We start from the raw sequence: 23,896 nt of genomic DNA, 5'->3' as shown, positions 1-23,896 counted from the left end.
GGCTCTATGCAGACAGCTTAGAGCCTGCAGCCTGCTTTGGATTCTGTGTCTCCCTCTCTCTCTGCCCATCCCCTGCTTGCACTCTGTCTCCCTCTCTCTTTCTCAAAATAATAAACATTAAAAAAATGTTTAAGTTGCTAAGAGTAGATCTTAAAAGTTCTCATCACATGTAAAAAATGTATCACTGTGTTAACTAGACTTGATGTGGTGATCATTTTGCAATACATACTGTTATTGAATTACAATGCTATATACTTGAAACTAATATAATGTTATATGTCAATTATATGCCAATAAAGAAATCCTAAGGATAGTGTGATTGTACAGAGATATAAAACAGAGGCATCAAAAGGTCAGTAAGAAGAGAGAATGTCAGAAATGACATAGTAAGCAGGCTAATGTTACGCAAGCTAAAAGCAAGTTACAAGCAAGTAACATGGAGGGTCAAGAAAGATTTCTAAGATTTCAGACAGAAAAACAGAAGCTGAAGCTAAATGTCAACGCCACTGAGGGTAAGCACCAGCCACTCCAGGGGCACCGGGGTGGCTGAGTCAGGTAAGCATCCAATTCTTGGTTTTAGTGAGCTCAGGTCATGATCCCCCAGGTTGTGAGATCAAGCTCCACTGTGGGTTCTGCGTGGACAGCATGGAGCCTGCTTGGGATTCTCGCTCTCCCTCTCTCTCTGCTCTCCCCCAATTGTGCTTTCTCTCTCTATCAAAATAAATAAATTAACTAAAAAAACAAACAAACAAACAAAAACCCAGCCACTCCAAAAGGCCTGTGCGTTCTTCGTGCAGAGGAAAGTACATTGCATTTAGTAAGAGGTGGTGTGGGTTTAACTTCTAGCTCTGCCATTTATCACTTTCTGACCTTTGTTTTTTTCACACATAAAATAAGGATAATATCTGTCTCACCTTCCTTCTCTCAGGATATTGTGAAGCTTGAGACCAGACTGGACTAGTGTTCATGAAAATGCTTTAAAACTGTGAGCCCAGTGCAAATGTAGGTCAATATTATAATGGCTTGACTTATAATATATCAAGTAAAGTCAAATTATGAACATGAGATACTTCCAAAAGCTGTTGAAAACCTTAAATTGGCACCACCAACCACAATTTTACAGGGGCTACCAAATACGCACTCAAATCCAAACTTTTAATCAATTCTGAATGAATCAACTCACTATACTATTTCAGGAAAGCAAACAAAAAAAGCATCAATAGTGATTATTACTAGAAATACAAGCATTTCTTTTGAATAATAAAAACCAAAAATGATCATACCTTTAATTGAGGAAATGGTGTGCTGAAACATTTTTGGATACTTTCAAATGATGCAGATTTTTTTAGGAAAAGAAACTGAAATAATCAAATGACAAATATGCATTGACTATAGATACTATTTGGTAAAGTACAATATCATATGACAATTGACTAATTATAAATGCTTAGGTAAATTAATTAAATGCAGAAATGCTAATTAAAATACGCATTCTGACTGACTTTGAAGTCACTGATTTCACAGAGAGGAACAAAACTGAAAATCCATCAGTTAATTTAGAAAAGTGTATAAATAATGGAAACTCTTATTTTTTTTAATTCAACAATACAACAAATACTTACCAAAGCTTTCTGGTTGGTGCAAGGGGCACAAGTGTGTATATATGTGCCGTAAATGTGCTGAGCCATTGATCCCCTCGGCACTGAGGCTGCACTAGTAGGACCTGAAGCAGCTACTGTCCCCTGAACAGTCACCTCTTATCATGAGCAACCTCAACCTTTTACTCCACAGGAGCATACAAATATCATCACTTACTGTGAGAGCTATTATATTGTAAGAGTTGGGAAATACTACTATACTAGATAGTGTAGAAAGTACAAAAAAAAAATGACATGTTCCATATCCTCAACCAATGCAATGGTAGAAACAGAAAGAAAAGAAAACTGTAATCCAAAGCAGCTGTGGCCCTGACTTGAGACGGTATGAATGAATCTGGTGTAAAGAGAACACAAGATAGGCAGAGTCAGTTCTGAGGGGGACGGGACCTGGATACACTGGCGGGAAGAGGTAGTGCGGGCTGGCCTGTGAAAGGTGGCAACATTCCCATAGACTGAGCTGGAGTTGAGACTATCCCAGGCCAAGGGAACAGCCTAAACAAGCACAGAGAATGCAGCAGGGGCATGGGGGAGTCACCAAGGACTCTGGGGTGCAGGCAGAGTACTGGGTACATGCAGACCACATAAAAGCAGAAACATAACGGGAGGTAAGCTAGAAAGTCTGGTTGAGGCCAGGTTATGAGCCTTAATGAAGCACTCTGACTTTATTTGTTAGGTGGAGTTGCTCAGTTTGAGACATGAGTGACATAATCCTACTTGTTTTAAGAATATAGCAGGTGGAGCACCTGGGTGGCTCAGTTGGTCAAGTGTCCATCTTTAGCTCGGGTCATGATCTCATGGTTCATTGGTTCAAGTCCCACTGTTGGGCTCTGTGCTGACAGCTCGGAGCCTGGAGCCTGCTACAGATTCTGTGTCTCCCTTTCTCTCTGCCCCTCACCTGCTCATGCTCTGTATATCTCCCTCTCAAAAATAAATACACATGTAAAAATTAAAAAAAGAAAGAATAAAGTAGAAGGCAGTAGGAGGATGGAGGAAGAAGCAGCTACTAAAACTGGGAATAGCTGACAGGCAGGTATACATAGTGCTACTAAAATAGTCTAGAAAGTGCACGTGGCACTCCAAACTAGAAGGTGACGTTCACTGGTTCAATTATTCTTTATGTGATGGTCGCTGCTCTAGGTGATATGGATAAAAGAGTGAAGAAGAGTGCTATGACCCCAGGCTGGTGAGGAATAAAATGATCAAACATACATATGGACAAATATTTAGTAAGTGCTATAAGGAAAATAGCAAAAAAAGTGATCTATATTAACATTATCCCCTCCAAAAAAAAAAAAAAAAAGAAGTATTACCTAACTGTATGGGGGATAAAGGAGGAGTCATAGACATATCTTTAACCTAGTTAACTGACCAGAATAGGATTTGATTTGTCCCAAGGCACCAAGACTTTCCACTATGTGCCATTCAGCATCCCAAGATACCATCAAGGGGAGCAGAGGGCTGAAGGCACTAATGAAAGAAAAATAAAACTGTTTCTTGTTTGTCCCCCATAAAGTGCATGACATTTATTAAACCAGTTATGTATAGTTTATACCTTTCTTCTTTTCTTAGTTTCTCTCAATCATTGTCTCTTTTCTGTCCAATTATGTATATTATTTAATTAGTTTACTTGTATACACTACAGTGATAACAAAGCCATAAGCATGAGTCTAATCACCATTTAGAGAATTCAGTTTTACTGTTTCATGGCCATAACCAATGCCCCCATTTGGTCAAAACATTCACAAACATGTTTCTTTAATCATTTAAGACCTAGGCAAGAAGTGATAAATGAGTGTAAGACTGGAAATTTTCAAAGTTTTAAGAAAATTCATAGCAGACATTCTGCTATTGATCAGTAAATAACATCTTCTGAGTGTCACAAAGACAACACATTTGAAAAAGAAAGTGTGTCCTCAGCAAAGACACCAGTAATGAGTGTTCTGAGGCATTTCCCAGACTAAGGAAGCACCAACAAATAATTTCCAAAACTACTAGAAATTATATCTGAGCTGTAGGCAGATAAAGCAACCAACCCACAATTTAAAATAAAAATCACACATACCCTAGAACTTCTGCTATGCCGATTTAAAGCGACACTTTCCTTGCTTTCAGATGAAAATTTCTCAATTAAAATTTTGCTTGCTTGAACACTCTGTTATAAAAAGATAACAGTTTTAAGTTATATAGTGGAGTACTTTAAAAAGCCTTTGATTACTGTTATGTCATAATACAACATTATTACCAAATGTATGGAAAAGGTAGAAGTACAGAAAACATTTACCACAGACATATTAGAAGTCCAGCTACAGCCATAATATTTGGCCAAAACTCACAATTTGGCTTCTGTGTTGGCCATTGGCCAAATAGATTCTTTTACTTTACTTCTGGCAGTACTAATCTCAGGAGCAATCAATGATACTGTGATCCCATAGGTTAGCATTGAATCTATTTAATATGCCAATATCAGAATTGTGAATAAGACATATTATTTGGATTTACTGCCAATATATGACTATTCTCTGTCAGATATAAGTAAGCATTCTAAATTTTTATTGGAATGGAAAGCTCCTTAAATGCTTTACAATTCAAACTCTTTCCACCAACTAAGTTATATATGTATACTTATTGTTGTAAGGGTAAATTATTATTAAGTGTGTTATTCTTCTATATTATAATCAGTGATTTGGGTATATAGAAACAACTAGAAGATCTAAGTTTGACAGCCTGGTGTAATCATGATGAGTTAAATCATACTGCTACTTTGCTGAAATTTTTAGGTCTCAAACAACTAACATTTCAAAATCAAACGATATGTATTCAATAGGAAATTAAGCTTTTAAAAGTACCAGGAAATTATCACTGAGAATGGAGCAGATACGGAGAAGGCTATGGGTAATTTAGGAATTACCAGCATTGATTTTTATTTATCTTCTAGTGTATTTTTATAACACAGCTATAGCACAGTATAAGCTAAGAGAATTACTAAACATAGCAGAAGGCTACCTGGGGTCACCATTACTCTTCAAAGACAAACTACATGATATACAAGGAACTATTGGAGCTATTGGAACTATTTTGTCATATGCTTACACAAAATATGATGGAATAGCAGCTATTATATATTTAAGAAAATTCTTTTAACAATAAAAAAAGACAAAAACCATAATACTGTATTTTACAGATATCAAAACAGCAAAACTTACTAATAATAAATGGTTGCTTTTTTTTTTTTTCAACGTTTTATTTGTTTTTGGGACAGAGAGAGACAGAGCATGAACGGGGGAGGGGCAGAGAGAGAGGGAGACACAGAATTGGAAACAGGCTCCAGGCTCTGAGCCATCAGCCCAGAGCCCGACGCGGGGCTTGAACTCACGGACCACGAGATCGTGACCTGGCTGAAGTCGGACGCTTAACCGACTGCACCACCCAGGCGCCCCTAAATGGTTGCTTTTTAAAAAGAGAACATGGTTCATATATTGGAACCTGACAAGATATTGGCCAAACCAATGTGTCTTGAGAGAGCAAGTATTGCTTATATGATACCTGATGTAACTCCAGAGTTACTGCTCTACTCCAGAGGTATTGCTAAAACTTGTATGCATCCAATAATAGCTGGGATGCAGATAGAAATGGAAACAGTTTTGCTATCTGAAAAGTCAATTATGACTCTGCTTCTAATTATGGCAGGCGAGGTAATTCTGCTGAGGAAAACTAAGAAAGCTACTTGTAGTATGAAAAACACAATCTTCAAAGCATCAAAAAGCTAACATGATGATGAGCAGATACTGGGCCAAAATCTAAGAAAAGGCAAGAACCTGGAAAAGTAAGCCCAGTATTCAAGATGCTTTTGTTATGATACTTGCCAAAGCAGCTGCAAGTCTGAGTTACAGATTGACGAATTCTTGGGGCAAGGGTGATAGAAATTGAAGCCCAGAACTTACCTAAGTTATGGAACTTGATTTATTTATAGATTATTTATTTATTTATACACAAATGTAATACACTGTATAATATTGTACATATACAAAATATACAAGTATCCAAGGCTACAGGAGATGCTACATGCTCAGATTTAAAGTGAAAAGAAGCATGGGTACCCGGCGGGCTCAGTCAGTAGAGAATGTGACTCTTGATCTCAGGGTCCTGAGTTCAAACCTCACATTGGGCATGGAGCCTACTAAAATAAAATAAAATAAAATAAAATAAAAGTTTTAAACCTCTTTTTTAAAAAAGAATGGTAGTAAGTAACCTTTGTGTAGACTTTCAGCCTCAGTTCCATCACAAGGGTGTTCAAAGAAATTCAAGCCTCAACTTTAGATTAAAACTATTTCTGAGGGCTAACTTCTGACAAGAAGTTTCTCTGGAGAAAAGAAATGCCATTGTTAGTCTCAAACGTTTCCTAAAAATAACGTTTTAAATACAATAATAAACATCTAAAGACAGGTACACAGAGAAATAAAACACTAGAACATAACAGATTTGGGAAAAAAATAAATATTCTAAAAAGAAAAACACAAAACCAAATTTAAAAATACAGTAAACAAGTTTAACAGTATCTTAGACACAACTGAAGAAAGAAATTTATGAACCTGAACTATAAGATAGACCAGAAGGGAAATTACCCGGAATCCAGCATCAAGAGAAAAAAAAAAAAAAGAAGTTAATACGTATGATTAAAATCCCAGAAAATGAAAGAAAGAATGGACAGAGGCAACATTTGAAGAAGTCATAACTAAAAATTCTCCACAGTTGATGAAAGACATCAAAGTATGCATTCAAAAATCCCAGAGATTCCAAAGCATAAATAAAAAGAAATCTGCCCCTAGACACACCATATTGAAAATAGGGGGAAAAAAAGAGAAAAACTTAAAAGTAGCCACTTTGGGAGGAAGCAAGGAGTTGATCATCCTCAAAAAATTCACATTTAAGACCCATTTCTCAACAGCAATAGTGGATGCCAGAAAATAGTAGAACATCATTAGTGTACTAAAAGAATATATCTGCAAAATACATCATACCCAAGTATAATCTCTCTCAAGAATGAGCTAATATAAAGACATTTGAAACAAAGAAAAAACAAGATTTTCACCAACTATGGAACTCCCACTTGCCTTAAAGCAAATTCTAAAGGATATATTTTAGGCAAAAGGTAGAATGATGCCAGACAGAAAGATCTGAGATACTAGAGAGAGAAAAGAAAAGAAAGGAAGAAAGAAAGAAAGAAAAGAAAAGGAAAGAAAAGAAAAAAAGAAAAGAAGAGAGAGATAATTATATTTTATAAAATATTAATAACAATGTTTTGAGGGTTTTGGAAGATAAATATCTAATAATATCTCAAAGTAAAAACATACTAAGTCAAAAGGGGGTAAATGGAATTGAAAGGTTTTAAAGTCACTGAATTTTCCTGGAAGAGTATAAAGAGTATAAAGGTATTGATCAACATCAGATTTTGATAAGTTAAAGATGTCTGTCGAGGGAAATCACCATAAGAATAAGAAACAGTACACATACTTCCAAAATAGGGATGATAAAACACAATTTTTTGAAATAGAAAAAGTAACAATAAAACCAGAATATATTATATCCAGACCACTGACTTTTTTAAAAAAAATTAAATTATATATATATATATATATATATATATATATATATATATATATATAAACATGTTAAATCCACCTTTAAAAAGTAGGGCACACCGACCTTTGTATCTAAATACCATTTCCCATTCAAAGGAACAAGGATTCTTTGAACAAAGGTCTGATTCCAGTTGCGATGTATGGAAAGTGTCCTAGGCCATGTTTTTGTGTCAGAAAGTCCTCCTAGATCCTTTTTCTTCTAGTCATTGGTGTGAACAACCACCAGCACTGATTTGCTTTTGGACCACCTTTCTAACAGGTTACTCCATCATCACCAGTTGTAACCACTCCTGGTTACAAACCAATCTTGCTACAATTCTTACTTCTGTTCCAACAATTCTGCCTACTCTCAATTCCTTCTATTCACATTTTCTAAATACAAAGACAGAAAAATACATGTCCCTCCTTTATAAACACAGAGTTTGTGTTTGTACTCATTACAGTATATTGCAGTAATATTACATAGTATTCCTATTACCCCCCAGCTGTGTTAGTTCAGTTAGAAGCAGATACGACCAGTGGAAGACACAGAGAGAGGGAGCAGTAAGAAGCCTTCAGACCATGATGCAGTCTGACACCTGTGAAAGAGGAAGAGAGAGGAAGGAGTGAGTAGCAAGAGCCTCAGATCACAGAGCAGTTCTGAGCCAGGCAGATGGAAAGTTCTGGAGCCAACGCTTCCTGTGAAAACAATGCTCCATCAAGCAGGAATGGGGTCAACATTAGCAAACCCCTTGTGTTCGTTCAGCCACTGGCTAGGAGCAGCCCAGAGGAAAAATGGCCTTGGTGCAAATGCCCTGATAGATCTACAGGACAGCAGCTGGAGGCTGGCGGTCATGTATGCTTATGTCAATGGATTCTCTTGAAGGAGATGTAGGCATCACATTTTCATGGATGCCATGCCTATTTTTGCAATTAATATTTACCAATATTTTACATTAAGGCAATCTTTTGTATCCTTTATGTTATGAACTTTCTTGTTTTAGCTCATCACATATTTCCCCCAAAAATATTATCTTCTGAAATAAATTAAAAGTTTAGACTACACTTAAGGAAATGCAAATATACACATCAATCTTCCAAGATTTAAATTATACATATACTTTGACCGGGAATTCCAAATAGAAAAATTTACAAAGATATATGTGCAAGTGTGGTTTGTAGGGAAGGGGTTGTCTTTGTTTTGGTTTTTGGTTTTTGTGTTTTGTTTTTGTTTTTGCTTTTGTTTTCTTGATGCAGCCTCAGCTGAGATCCTCACTCAAACAACATGACAGATCTTGAGCCAGAACCTTCCAGTTAGGCCAGAAACAGTGGATTCCAGATCCTCAGAAACTGTGTGAGATAGTAATAGTTTGTCGTTTTAAGCTGCTACATTTTGGGATAATTTGATCTGCAGCAATGGATAATTAATATGCCCTTCTAAACTGGGTTAGTAGCTATCAGCACCAGAAAGAGGTAAGGAAAAGGGTAAGGGAACAAATGGGAAAGGAGGGATATTTTTTTGAATGAAGACATAATTAGTACCTTTCTCTTTGGGTTCATAGGAAAGTCAAATGAAATAATACAGGAGAGGTGCCTGGCACAGTGTCTGGCTCATAGTAAATACTCAATAAATGAGAATCAACAGAAGCATGTTTTAAGCAAAATAATCAAGATGAAGAATATAGATTATGTGATTCCACACACGGAAAAACATTAATTTGCATATATTTGCATTACATAAATGAAAATGAACGTGTTTGAAAGGATACACACAATGTAGTTTATAATTGTTAACTTCAGAGAGAAGAGATCCAGGAAAGAACAGCATTCAAGGTGGGGAGTGATCTTTTTGCCTTACACAGCTGTATCATTTGACTTTTTTCTGCATAAAATTATTCACCCACTATCGTGCAAGTTCTTAAATAATTTTAATTGGCCTTGTTACTCAGAACAGCAAAAAACAATAATATTGCTAAAGGAAACAATGGTGGTTTAACAAAAAAAAAAAAAACAAGATAGAAGATTTTTAAAAGACAGAAACCACAGAGTAACAACAATAATAATACCAGTAAGACCAAATTAACCATATGCTACTTACGTGGTTCGTCTGAAACAAAGCAAAAATTAAAAAAACAAAAAAAAACAAAAAAAAACAAGGATTAAAATTAAAATACTCCTGAATAGAAACAGAAAATAACACAGGGATGGCCACATTACAGTAGAATTCCAGCATTAAAAAAGCCAAAGTAGACCATTTAAAATTGATGAGACAGAATTCATAAGAAAGGTAAAACATTGCTAAATTCATAATAAAGATAAAACAGCTTCTAATTGCAAAAAGTAAACAAAAACTACTGGTAACACATGAAGAAATAGATTAAAACAACTGCACTAAAAAATCCTCAAGAGTGTTTTTTAAATCAAGTAAAAGAAATATGCCACAGAAGAATGGACTAATATAACAATATAACAGCTATATCTATTGTTAACGGAGCACTGACTTTTCATTAGGCAATATGCTACAACCTCTCATTAAATTCTCAGAACACCCACTTTACATACAAAACAAAAAAAAACCAAAAAAACAAAAACGAGACTTGTGGAAACTAAAGATTGGCAGGAAGTGAGTGGGATTCAAATCCAAGATGGATTGGAAAGCCTGTGCTCTGCTTAGTGCTGCCACAAAATGGTCACAACTTAGAATACCATTGAATTAATAGACAATATTGGGATATGTAGGATACCACCAAGCAAATACCAATAAATTCCAAGACACTGATATTCTAAAGAATATATTTTATTATGTTAATAAGGATAAAGAATAAAATTAAAATAATGCCAAGTCAGAACAGTTCTAAAAACACTTTCCCACATAAATCATGTATCAAAAACATAATGAAAATGGCAATACAAATTATTTAGAAAATAAATGAACACACTATAAATAAAAATTTATGAAATAAGATCAAAATCTTACATGGAAGAAAATTCATGAAGTACTTATATTACTTAAAAAGAAGAAAGATAAAGATATTCATTCAATTGTAAATCAACACAAGAAATTAGAAAAATGCCCAAATAGAAACGTCAACCTTCTATAGAAAGCAGGAAGCCAACAACCAAAAAATTTTCAAAAATAGAAGTATATGAAGAATATACTTCTGAATATAAAAATTCAGAGCGGCAAAAATTGAATTAATCTGGAAGTGTTTTCAGTCAAAGGTGATAGGTTGAACTTATTTTTCTGACTTACAGGCCAGAAAAATCTAACAGCTAGGGGATCCTATACTATAAACCTTGCTAAAAAAAAAAAAATTAAAGGTATGATTTGATACTGGTGTGAGTATAGTAATTTGAGAAGTAGAGACTAAAGCAATTGTAATTGAAAACAAATGAGAAAAGATAAAATAAACTCATTTAAAAAATATTTTTTAGAAAGAAAAAATTCTCAAAAATATGATTAGGAATGGGAAAGAAAGTGATGCAACATTAGAAATAAAGATTAACCATTAGAAATGGTTAAGCATAGGGGTGCCTGGGTGGCTCAGTCGGTTGAGCAACCGACTTCGGCTCAGGTCATGATCTCACGGTCTGTGAGTTCGAGCCCCACGTTGGGCTCTGCGCTGACAGCTCAGAGCCTGGAGCCTGCTTCAGATTCTGCGTCTCCCTCTCTCTCTGCCCCTCCCCTGCTCATGCTCTGTCTCTCTCTCTCTGTCAAAAATAAATAAACATTTTAAAAATTAAAAAAAAAAAAGAAAGAAAGAAACGGTTAAGCGTCCTACTTGATTTTGGCTCAGGTTACAATCTCACAGCCATGAGCTCTGTGCTGGGTGTGAAGCCTTCTTGGGATTCTCTGTCTCTTCCCCCTCTCTGCTCCCTCTCTCCTTGTGTCTCTCAAAATAAATAAACATTAAAAAAAAAAGAAATAAAGATTAACCCTGAAGAGACAGCATATTCATACACCACATATAATTTATACATCTCAATCAAACAGATGGCTGTCTGTAAGAATGAAATGACTCAAGAAAAAATACTTATCATTGAACAACCCAAGAACAAGGAACCCTTGTGCACTATTGGAGTGTATGCAAACTGGTGCAGTCACTATGGAAACAGTATGGAGGTTTCTCAAAAAACTAAAAAGAGAGGCATGCCTGGCTGGCTCAGTTGGTATAGCAGAAAACGCTTGATCTTGGCATAGTGAGTTTGAGCCCCCAGTGGGTGTAGACATTACTTTTAAAAAATTGAAAACAGAATTACAATATGATCCAGTAATTCCACTACTGGACTTAAGAATATGAAAACACTAATTCAGAAAAATATATGAACCTCTATGTTTAGTGCAGGATTATCTACAATAGCCAATTTACAGAAAAAGCCCAAGTGTCCATTGACGGATGGATAAAGAAGAGGTGGTATATATATACAATGGAATATTACACAGCCATAAAAAAGAACAAAATCTCGCCACTTGCAACAACAAGAATGGAGCTACAGAACATAATGCTAAGTGAAATAAGTCAGTCAAAGAAAGACAAATACCATGTTCTTCCACTCATATGTACAATTTAAGAAATAAAACAACAAACGGAAAAAGAGAGAGAGAAACCAAGAAACAGACTCTTAGCTATAGAGAACAAACTGATGGTTACCAGAGGGGAGGTACGTGGGGGGATGGGTGAAATAGGTGATGGGGATTAAAGAGTACACTTATCATAATGAGCACTGGGTAATGTACAGAATTGTTAAATCACTATATTTTACACTTGACACTAATAAAACCCTGTGTGTTAACTATACTGGAATTAAAATAAAAAATAAATTAAAATTAATAAAAAAAGTGAACAACCCAAAAATTAGAAAAGAAAAACTTCTCTGTTTTCAATGACTTAAGCACACATTTATTCCAATATTCTTTTATACATGTTTGTAAACACATCTTAATTAAGGAAGGTGTTACTTGAAAGCATATTATATTCAGTGTAGTTTCAATGAGATAATAAGCATAGGACTTTTCTTTTTTTTTTAAGTTTTTATTTAAATTCCAGTTAGTTAATATACAGTATAATATTATAGAAAAGAAAAAATTCTAATTGTCAAACAATTACTTTCCCAAATGGTTCAGATGTTTCCACTGAGTTCTTCCAAATTTTCTAGATTATTTTATGCTATATCAGTTTCAGAATATTTTTTAAAAAATGAAATCCATGGGGCGCCTGGGTGGCGCAGTCGGTTAAGCGTCCGACTTCAGCCAGGTCACGATCTCGCGGTCCGTGAGTTCGAGCCCCACGTCGGGCTCTGGGCTGATGGCTCGGAGCCTGGAGCCTGTTTCCGATTCTGTGTCTCCCTCTCTCTCTGCCCCTCCCCCGTTCATGCTCTGTCTCTCTCTGTCCCAAAAATAAATAAACGTTGAAAAAAAAAATTAAAAAAAAAAAAAATGAAATCCTACCCAATTAACTTCATGAAGCAAGAATAAACCTGATGGGAGAATGCAACAAAGAAAAAGACATTTCATACATATTTCACCATGAGTATACATTAAAAATAAAGTATTGCCTTACAGAATTCAACATAATATTTAACCAAGTAATCTAAAACATGTAAAGATGTTTCAATATTAACATTCAGAATAGATCCAATATGAATGCGATTCCATCCCTGTCTTGGTTGCAGGGAAGCTAAGTGGTAAACTGATTATTCTATTTCATGCAACATCATGTGTGGACAGAATTTTTTATTAAATTTTACCTCTATTACACAAGAAGGGTAATATACCCTTCTTATGCTCTCCCTATGATTTCTTCAATTTTTTGTTTTATCATGATCTGAGTTTTAGTAAGCTGCCCCAAATACCATGCAAATAAAATAATCCTAAGTACTATTAAAAATTTAAGCACAGGGGCGCCTGGGTGGCTCAGTCGGTTAAGCGTCCGACTTCAGCTCAGGTCACGATCTCACAGTCCATGAGTTCGAGCCCCACGTCGGGCTCTGGGCTGATGGCTCAGAGCCTGGAGCCTGCTTCCAGTTCTGTGTCTCCCTCTCTCTCTGCCCCTCCCCCATTCATGCTCTGTCTCTGTCTCAAAAGTAAATAAACATTAAAAAAAATTTTAAAAAAATTTAAGCACAATAATGTTAATCACAGAATTGTTTTAAAAGGAAAAAAATAAAAAGAAAGGAAAAAAGGGGAGAAAAGTAGAAGAAAAGAAGGAAGATGAAGGATTTTTGAGAATGAAAGAAAATGGACCAAAAAACAGGTAGTAATTGTCTTGAGGGAGAAGAATAATAGTTGCATTGGGCTTTCTTCTCTTGACTTTTCTAATTTTTAAAATAATCAGTATAACATAATGTGAGAGCAAACAAACACTCTTTAAGAGAAGAAGAGAAAAGAGTCAGAACTGTATTGGGTGGTATTAAATTAACTAAAAGTACACTTTAAAAAGTAAATGAAAATGACATGAAGATCTTTTAAACAACCCAAGTAGTTCTATATCTTGGAAACTTGGTCGAATAAAATATTTATTCAAAAAGAAAACAGAATAGGGACTCCTGGGTGGCTCAGTCAGTTAAGCCTCTGACTTCGGCTCAGGTCATCTCACGGTTTGAGAGTTTGAGCCCTGCATTGCACTGTCTGCTGTCAGCACAGAACCAGCTTCAGGTCTTCTGTCTCCCTCTCTCTCTGTCCCTCCCCAGCCTGTACTCTCTCTCTCGAAAATAAATAAACATTAAAAAAAAAAAAAGCAGAATAATCTTATTGACTGGCTAGAGTGACACGGATAAGTACAACACTATAAGACCATCCAATCAGTCTTAATTATGGCAACAGTTGTCTGACAATTTACATAGCAACTGTCCAGTAAAATTTAATGTCATAATCAATTATACAATTTAATTATTAAACAACCAAAAAAAAAAGAGAGAAAAGTCATTCAGTGTGTTACCTCATATTTTGGATATAGAATTTCCTTCATAACAGATACTGGAACAGAGAATTTGGGTGAAGTTGGATTCCAAAACAACTTCGTACATCCTGGATAAGCAGACACCTTTGGAAATAAAATGAAAGGTTATTAAAAACCAGCAAATGATCTCTAGTGTAAAGACCCAAACTTCTGTCAAATGTGTTCCTAGTTGCCCAGATAGTGAGTTGATTGGTTCCATAACCACTGAACGTCTGGGAAAGGCAACTTTTCACACCCACCAGATTAGCATAAATGTAGAGTTGAAATTCCAACAAATGTCAACGATGTGGGGAAACTAGTAGAACCACAATGGAGACAAACCAGCCATTTCTAGTAAAATAGAAAATGTACATGCCACATGACCCAGCAATTTCACTTCCCACTGTATACTCTGAGAAAATTCTTACACATGTGCACGAAGAGACATGTACAGGGATGTTCATGCAGCATATGAAATAGCAAAAAAGAAAACCCAATCTAAATGTCCATTAATAGAAAAACAAATTAATAAAATATGGCATATTCACATAACTAACACTATAAGGCCATTCAAGCCCAAAAATTATAAACCACAGATGGATCTTAGTATTGACAGCAAAATAAGCATCTTTTAGAAAGTGTCATTTACGTAAAAGTCTCTAGACCATACAGAACTATAGTATTTATTATTTAGTGTCACATATATATCTAATAAAGTATAAAATCATGAACTGGAGAGACTGCAATTATAACAGTAACTGCTGTTGGGTTAGGAGGAAGAGAAATGAAATTAGAAAGAAGTGCAAAATGACTTATTATTTTTTTAATTTATTTTATTTAAAAAATCTGAAACAAGTATGACAAAAAGTTAAAACAAATTCTTGATAAAGTGTCACCAGTTGTATGTTAGTTTGGTTTCTATATTTGTTTATTCAAACTTTTTCAAAATAAAACTGAATCAGGCATAGGTCAGTTTTTAGGGAGGTGAAACTATCCTGCATGATACTGGAAATGTGGCTATATAACATGATGCATTTGTCAAAACCCACTGAACTTTAGAGCACAAACAGTGAACCTTTGTGTACAGAAATTTTAAAAAAATTATTTAGGGGGGAGCATGGGTGGCTCAGTCAATTAAGCACCTGACTCTTGATTTCAGCTCAGGTCATGATCTCACGGTTCGTGGGATTGAGCCCCAATTTGGGCTTTGTGCTAAGTGTGGAACCTGCTTAGGATTCTCACTCTCTCTCTCTCTCTCTCTCTCAAAAAAAAAAAGGAAAGGAAAGGAAAGGAAAGGAAAGGAAAGGAAAGGAAAAGGGAAAAGAAAAGAAAAAAAAAGAAAGAAAAGAAAAAAATAATTTAGGAAATCAAGGGGAATCCCAGGATGGAATGCAGAATGTAACAAAAAAACAATCTAACTGTATTATAAATGCATGAAACAACCTCACTGAAGGGGGTTGGGAAAAAAGTTGCTGACCTTAGTAACTTTGGAAATGAGTATAGTTTATAAAAATAAAGACAAAATAAATTGTATATAACACTACTTAAGTTGATGAAGTTGTATCCGCCAGGAATATGGGATAATAATTCTAATACGTCTACACTGAGGTTGAACAGTTAAGTGAATGGATGGAAGATGGTAGCAGGCAGGGTTGTCACTGTTGGTTGGGAGTTTAAAGAAAAGCAAGGGAGGAGGTTAGAATGATCACGTAATAGATTCAAGTTGGAGACATCAGTATGACCCCATGTTTAGCTTAATTTAGACACTGGTTACATATAGACATATTTATAGGAGTTAGTACATATTTCCTTACTGTGTCAGCTAAGAAGGCCTGGAAGCAATAATGCCCCAGTAGCAACAAGCACACCTAATGTCTAGCTGTTGGTTTCTAATTACATTCTGCAATAAAGGGAATTGGGGCTTCTTGTTGAAATGGCTGTTTCTTGGGGTGCCTGGGTGGCTTAGCTGGTTAAGCATCTGACACTTGATTTTGGCTCAGGTCATGATATTGCAGTTTGTAAGATCGAGGCCTACACTGGGCTCTGCAAAGATAGCACCAAGCCTGTTTGGGATTCTCTCTCTCCCTCTTTCTCTGCCTCTCCCTCTCTTGTGCTTTCTTGCTTTCTCACTTTCTCTCTCTCAAAAATAAATAAATAAACATTAAAAAAAAAAAAAAGAAATGGCTGATTCTGTGGTCTGGGACAGGAAATATATAAGATGAGCCTTTTTAAAAAGTGTTGGGGCTTTTGGGTGGCTCAGTTGGTTGAGCGTCCGACTTCAGCTCAGGTCATGATCTCGCGGTCTGTGAGTTTGAGTCCCACATCGGGCTCTGTGCTGACAGCTCAGAGCCTGGGGCCTGCTTCAGATTCTGTGTCTCCCTCTCTCTCTGCCCCTCTCCCGTTTATGCTGTGTGTCTCTCTCTCTGTCAAAAATAAGTAAACACTAAAAACAAATGTTTTTAAGTGTTATTAAAAAATCCCATGGTAATGGGGGATGGTGTTGAAGGGACATAGGAGCCAACTGAAGGAACTCTCAATAACCAATGCTCAAAATGTTTTAGCAAAATATTAATATTAATAATAATAATAAAGTAGTATTGGAGTATAACTCAAAGTGCAACATAAATATCCATGACTCATACTATATAAATAATTGAATGAATAAATAAATGAGAAGAAAAGACAAATCTGCACAAATACAAATTAATTTTTTTATTATACTCTGGCCTCCAGGAGATACAGCACAACTCCACATTCGTAAAGTGTGAGCTGAACATAAGTGACTTCCTCCCAAAGAGTATGGTATGAAAATGGGGGAAAAGAGAAACTATACAATGAAGAAACTTGACAAACACTACTTCAGATGATTAAGACTAACATCAACAGTCATAACACATGTTGATAATACGCACCTTTGATATGATGTAATCAAAATGGTGCTTTCCCTTGGTTGTCTTCCTTCCAAAATCACACCAGGCAAATCCCAATGGGGGGACATTCTACAAAATACCTGACTACTACTCCCCCAAAATCTTAGAAACTGCCACAGCCAAGAGCAAACTAACAAATATGACAACTAAATATATTGAGGTATCCTGGATGGTATCCTGGAACAGAAAATTAACATTACATAAAAACTAAAGAAGTCTGAATAAAATATGGGCCTTAGTTAATAACAATGTATAAATACTAGTTCATGGAACTGTAAGCTGTATTAGTTTGCTGACACTGCCATAACAAATTACCACTGGTGGTTTAAAGTAACAGAAATGTGTTCTCTCACTGTTCTGGAGACTAGAAGTCCAAAATCAAGGTGTGGGTATTTTCCAGGCTCCCTTGGAAGGCTCTCGGGAAGAATCCTTCCTTGCCTCTTCCGAACTTCTGGTGGTTGCCATCAGTCCGGGGCATTTCTTAGCTTGCAGATGCATCCTTCCAATCTCTACCTCTACCGTCAAATGGCCTTCCTGTGTGTCTGTGTGGTCAAAGGGATTTTCCTCTTATAACGACCCTGTCCTATTGGATTTAGGGCCCACCCTAAATCCAGAATTCACCCCAAGATTCTGAATTATATTTGCAAAGATCCTATTTCCAAATAAGGTCACATTCACAGGTATTGTGGGTTAGGCCTTGGACATATTTCTTTGGGGCCACTATTAACCCACTATTATCATATTAATAATGGGGGAAACAGGATGTGTAATATGTGGGAAACCTCCATACCGTCTTTGCAATTTTTCTGTACTCTGAAACAATTCTACAAAATAAAGTTTATTATAAATAAATAATTAAATATTAAATCAAACAAAAAAATTTATCTCAAAAAATAGTGCAGGCATAAAAATTAATCAGACATTCATGACAAAACCTTTAAGAAAATGTGGTAAGATTTTTAAAAATAAATAGCTGTTTGAATGCATGGTATTATTGGTGATTATGTTTTCTTTAATGTTTCCATTGACTTTTAATAATACTTAATTGGACTATTCATTTTCCCAAAGAAGATTTTTCACCAGAAAAATGACCTCAAATAATGTTAGAGCATCAACTTGCAAGCGTCACCGCAGCATTGACTATGAAACCTTAATAGTGATATCTCCTACAGGGTGGGTGTTACACAGACCTTTTAGAATAATATATAAAGACCCAAACACAGTACATAAAGATCCACAATTATAAGGTGACACTGAGTCTTGACCACTTTATTTCCAGTCAGATATACTTCAACTACTCCATATACTTGATTGCATTTCCTATACCAACCGAGTAGAGAAAAGCAGATTTTGCAGGTGCCAGGTTAATTTGTCCACCATAGGAATTCGAAATTAAGTTTCTATCTCACTCATCCTCTGTTTTGCTGGGCACATTATGTCACTTTATGCTGTACAGACCTACAACCAGGAAGTCCTTGCTAAAAGATGAATAAAATCTTCCAAAATCATCTGACAACTCTTCTTCCAAAGATCAACTAGAAATTAAGAAGATTTCAGGCATTCAAATGATAGGATACATACAATACAGTAATTCCTTCTGTGTAGTAGATAGACTTCCAGCAGCTTAAGCATCCAGAATAAAATTATTCCCCTAGAAGTAAGCAAGATATGACACTCAAAGAGGGAAGAGAGGAAAATCTATCACCAAGCAACAGCACTTTGCTATTAAGGAAAAGCACAGGTGCACCTTCAGGAGAGAATTTATCAAATTAAACTGGTAAAGAAACACTCATCATGGTAAACTGATTTCCCCTGCAATGCTCAGAACTTTCTAAGAGAAGAATTAGGAAAATAGTTAGAAATGACAGGGTTGGTGGCTGCTAGTACTCAACAGGAAGACAGGGATTGCACAGCAAAGTTAATTACTATTAAGCAACCAGGCTGATTAAGTGTAATAGCACCTGCACAGCCCCTGTGGTTACTATGTACATTACAACCCCATACAATAACTCCTGTTCACACTGAAGAGCCAAGGTCAGAATATTCTGTTCACTAAGGGAGAGAGACATGCAAATTAGTTCCCAGGGATGAGTCAAGCTTCAGAGAAGTGAAACATAAGGATGAACGAGACTTTTCAAAATGTGGTCTGAGACTCTGAAGAGCTCAAGATCTTTTCGAGGGTCTTTTCAAGACCTTTTCAATACCTTTCCACACCTGAAAACTATTTCCTCAATAATATTAAGAGGCTACTTGCCTTTTTCTCTGTGTTGAAATTTGCACTGATGGTGCAAAACAAACAAAAAAAAAAAAACATTGAGTAAAACTGATGGCACCTTACCATGAATCAAGGCAGCAGCACCTTAAAAATGCACACCAGAAGGCAGGAAAAATTGTTAAGAACACATCTTTATTTTGTAAGCACACATCAATGTGACTAAATGAGAATTACACATAAAGTGTTTCGGTGGCCGCAGAATGGTGGATTTGAGGAAAAACACGTGCTATTGTTAGAGTTGTGAACTGAACCTGCCACCATTTTCACTTGACAAGACACACATCAAACTGGTCATTCAGACTTGGATATGTGGCAAGCATTTTCTTGAAACTAAATGAAGAAATCCTGTCATTTCAAATAAAACCACTTATAGTGTCTGTGCCAATGAAACAATTTAAGCATTCAGCCAAAATTAGAATTTTGGAAAATTTGTGCCCCTCACCATGAGCCTGTCAGGTTCCCAATGTAGAAGACTGCTGACCACACTGACTCCATCTTTGGCCCTCCACCTTGTCCATGCCTGTGCAATGACCTCCCTCAGTGCCACATGGCAGACCCCATGGAGGTTGATGTATACGCTGACAGGAATGTGGGAAGGCTCATTCTGATCTTCCTTAAAGTGGTTCACAGAAGGCTCCGCTTTTGGCAACCAGTAGAGCTGACTGGTGCACAGATGCCACCACTTTTGATAACTACCTTTTAACCTCACCACAATGCCCCTCACTCTATAAAAGCTAAAGATTAGGGTCCAGATTGGACAGAGAATAGCTGCGTAGTACCTGAGTAGTTTGTCTGCCCAATCCCCCTTGTCAGTAACTTACCCTGAATAAAACTATAAATGGTATGGAGTGGTTTGCTTCCTTTTTCAGTCATAAAGTGCCTTCTCAGTCTGGACGATACTTTGCTGTCCCTCCTCCACCTTCTAACACAATGCTAAAACCTTTTTCTGATAATATTAAAAATACGGTATTTTGATATTATAGTGAAATGTATCAACTTTTGAAGATCTACATAACTTGATGAACAATATTTTCCAAATAACCAAGGTACAATGTTACAAAATAACAAATGGGTAAAAAAAATACATTGCAAGTACAAAAAACCAATAGATTTTAATGTATCAAGGTATGAAAAAGTCATTGATATGGTTTCTGCTTTCATTTGCAACAAAAATTTTTAGCTGTAGGAATTATCATTTAATACATTTTCTTTCAGCTACACAAATTATCATTCAATATTAATAACTAAGCTTAATTGTTTGTTGTGGTCTAATAATCACAATTTTTTATTGAACTTCTTTATTTTTGAGATAATTATAGATTCACATTCAGTTTTAAGAAATATTAAATAATGAGAGATCCCATCTATACTAGTTTCCCTCAAAGGTAACATCTTGCAAGACTATAGTACAATATCACAAACAAATATTAACATTAATACAGTCAAAATACAGAACATTTTCATTACCACAGGATCCCTCATGTTGTCCTTTTATAGACACACTCATCCCACCCCCCATGCTTAAACCCTAGATACCACTAATCTGTCTTCCATTCCTATAATTTTGTCACTTCAAGAATGTTATGTAAGGAAACCATAAGGTATGTAATCTTTTAAAAATGCTTTTTTAGCATAATTCTCTGAAGATTCATCCTCATAGTTGCATACATCAAGAGTTCATCCCTTTTATTGCTGACTGGTAGTTGCATGTTAAAAAAAAAAAAAAGACTGCTGAAATGTTTTCCAGAGGGTTGAGAGATTTTTTTAAATTAAGAATTCAATTTCCTCCATAAAGACTCCACCAAAAAAAATACTAGAATAAATGGATTCAGTAAAGTTGCATGATACAAAATTAGCACCCAGAAATTGGTTGAGTTTCTATACACTAATAACGAAGTAGCAGAAAGAGATATTAAGAAAATAATTTCATTTACGATTGTATCAAAAATAATAAAATACTTACCTAGGAATAAACTTAACCAAGGAGGTGAAAGATATGTAGTCTGAAAACTATAAAACACTGATTAAAGATATTGAAGATGACACAAACAAATAAAAAGATATTTCATGGTCATGGATTGGAAGAATTAATATCGTTAAAATGTCCATATTCCCCAAAGCAATAATTCAGTGCAATCCCTATCAAAATACCAACAGCATTTTTCACAGAACTTGAACAAATAATACTAAAATTTGTATGAAACCAGTAAAGAGCCTGAATAGCCAAAGCAATCTTGAGAAAAAAGAACAAAGCTGAAGGTGTCACAACTCCTGATTTCAAAATATACTACAAAGCTGGAGTAATCAAAACAGTATGACACATGGCTCAAGAGAACAGAATAGAGAGCCCAGAAATAAACCCACACATACATAGCCAATTAATCTATGGCAAAGGAAGCAGGAATGTACAATGGAGGAAAGTCTCTTCAATAAACGATGCTGGGGAAAACTGGACCACTTTCTAACACCATATACAAAAATAAACTCAAAATGGAAAAAGATCTAAATGTAAGCCCTACAGTAACATTTTTCTAGATATGTCTCCTAAGACAAGGGAAATTAAAGCAAAAATAAATTATTAGGACTACATCAAAATAAAAAGCTTTTGCTCAGCAAAGGAAACCATCAACAAAATGAAAAGGCAGCCTACTGAATGGGAGAAAATATTTGCAAATTATATATTTGATAAGGGGCTAATACCAAAACATATAAAGAACTTATACAATTCAACACACACACAAAAAAAATCTAATTAAAAAAAATTGGGTGCAGAGGCACCTCGGTGGCTCAGTCCATTAAGCGACCGAATCATTATCTTGGCTCAGGTCATGATCTCACTGTTCATGAATTCAAGCCCCACATAAGGGTCTGCACTGACAGCATGGAACCTACTTAAGATTCTCTGTCTCCTTCTCTCTCTGCCCCTCCCTCACTTGTGCGCACTTGTGCACTCTCTCTCTCTCTCAAAATAAATAAACTTTAAAAAATACTCCAAAAACCTGGGCAGAAGACCTGAGTAGGCATTTTTCCAAAGAAGGCATACAGATGGCCAACAGATACATAAAAAGATGCTCAACATCACCACTCATTAGTGGAAATGAAAATCAAAATCACAAGATATCACCTTACACCTGTCAGAATGGCTAAAATAAAAAAGACTAAAAAATAACAAGTGCTGACGAGGATGTGGAGAGAAAGGAACCCTTGTGCACCGTTGGTGGAAATGTAAACCGGCGCAGCCACTGGAAAACTGTATGGAGGTTCCTCAAAAAATTAAAAATAGAAATTCCATATGATCCAATAATTCCACTACTGGGTATTCATCTGAAGAAAATGAAACACAAATTTGAAAAGATGTGTGGCACCCCTATGGTTGTTGCAGCATTATTTACTTAGGAAGCAACCTAAGTGTCTATCAATAGATGAATGGATAAGGAAGATGTAGTATGTAAACACACACACACACACACACACACACACACACACACACACACACACACTGGAATATTACACAGCCATAGAAAAGGATAAGATGGTGCCATTTGTGACATGAATGAGCCTAGAGGGTATTATTCTAAGTGAAATAAGTCAGACCGAGAAAGACAAATACCATATGATTTCACTCACATGTGGAATATAAAAAATGAAATGAATAAACAAAAAGCAGAATCAGACCTATAAATATAGAGAACCAACTGATTGTTGCCAGAGGGAAGGAAGGTGGAGAACGGGCAAAAATGGGTGAAGTGTATTAGGAGATACAGCTTCTTATTATGGAGTGAATAAGTCATGGGAATGAAAAATACAGTGTAGGGAATACAGTCAATGATACTGGAATAGTGTTATATGGTGAGAGAAGGTAGCTGCACTTGCAGCTATGCATATATATGCACTATGCATACAGCATAAAGGTTAAAGAAGCTGAACCACTATATTATATACCTGAAAGTAATGTAACATTGTATGTCAACTATACTCAAACAAAAACACATTTTTAATAATTCAATTTCCTTAATAGTTACAAGGCTATTCAAATTATCTACTTCATAATGAGTGAGCTGTGGCAGCTTTGTTTTCTGAGGAACTGCTCCATTTCATCTAAGTTGTCAAATTTATATGTGTAGAGTCACTCATAGTGTTCCCTTATTCTTTTGACATCTGAAAGATCTTTAGGGACATCTCGCATTTCATTTCTAATATCGGTTAACTTGTGTCCTTTCTTTTTTTTCTTGTCAGTCTTGTTAGAGATCAATTTTACTGATCTTTTCAAAGAATTAGATTTTGTTGCATTGATTTTCTCTATATTTTCTGTTTTCAATTTTACTGATTTCTTCCCTTTATTATTCCTCCCCTTTGCTTACTTTTTATTTTGCTCCTCTTTTTTTAGGTTTCTGAGGTAGAAGCTTAAATTATTTATTGAGGGGCACCTGAGTAGCTCAGTCGCTTGAGCAGATGACTCTTGGTTTTGACTTGGTCA

General features: G+C 35.7%; 1 protein-coding gene across 3 annotated transcripts in view; it reads right to left on the bottom strand.

Annotated features, from left to right (window-relative positions):
- The window catches only part of TTC6 (tetratricopeptide repeat domain 6), a 208,137-nt gene that overhangs the window by 79,665 nt on the left and 104,576 nt on the right, over nucleotides 1-23,896 (bottom strand). For all 3 annotated transcript variants that reach the window (XM_045450746.1, XM_045450747.1, XM_045450748.1), the window contains 3 exons: nucleotides 14,215-14,319; nucleotides 3,721-3,810; nucleotides 1,284-1,358 (listed from right to left, as the gene is read on the bottom strand). In XM_045450746.1, coding sequence (XP_045306702.1) covers nucleotides 1,284-1,358; nucleotides 3,721-3,810; nucleotides 14,215-14,319 — 270 coding nt within the window. The remainder of the gene's footprint in view (nucleotides 1-1,283; nucleotides 1,359-3,720; nucleotides 3,811-14,214; nucleotides 14,320-23,896) is intronic.

Source organism: Leopardus geoffroyi, chromosome B3 (assembly GCF_018350155.1).
Source record: "Leopardus geoffroyi isolate Oge1 chromosome B3, O.geoffroyi_Oge1_pat1.0, whole genome shotgun sequence".
NCBI lineage: Eukaryota > Metazoa > Chordata > Mammalia > Carnivora > Felidae > Leopardus > Leopardus geoffroyi.
The sequence above is the reverse complement of the archived record's forward strand: the minus strand, read 5'-3'. Positions and strand labels throughout refer to the sequence as shown.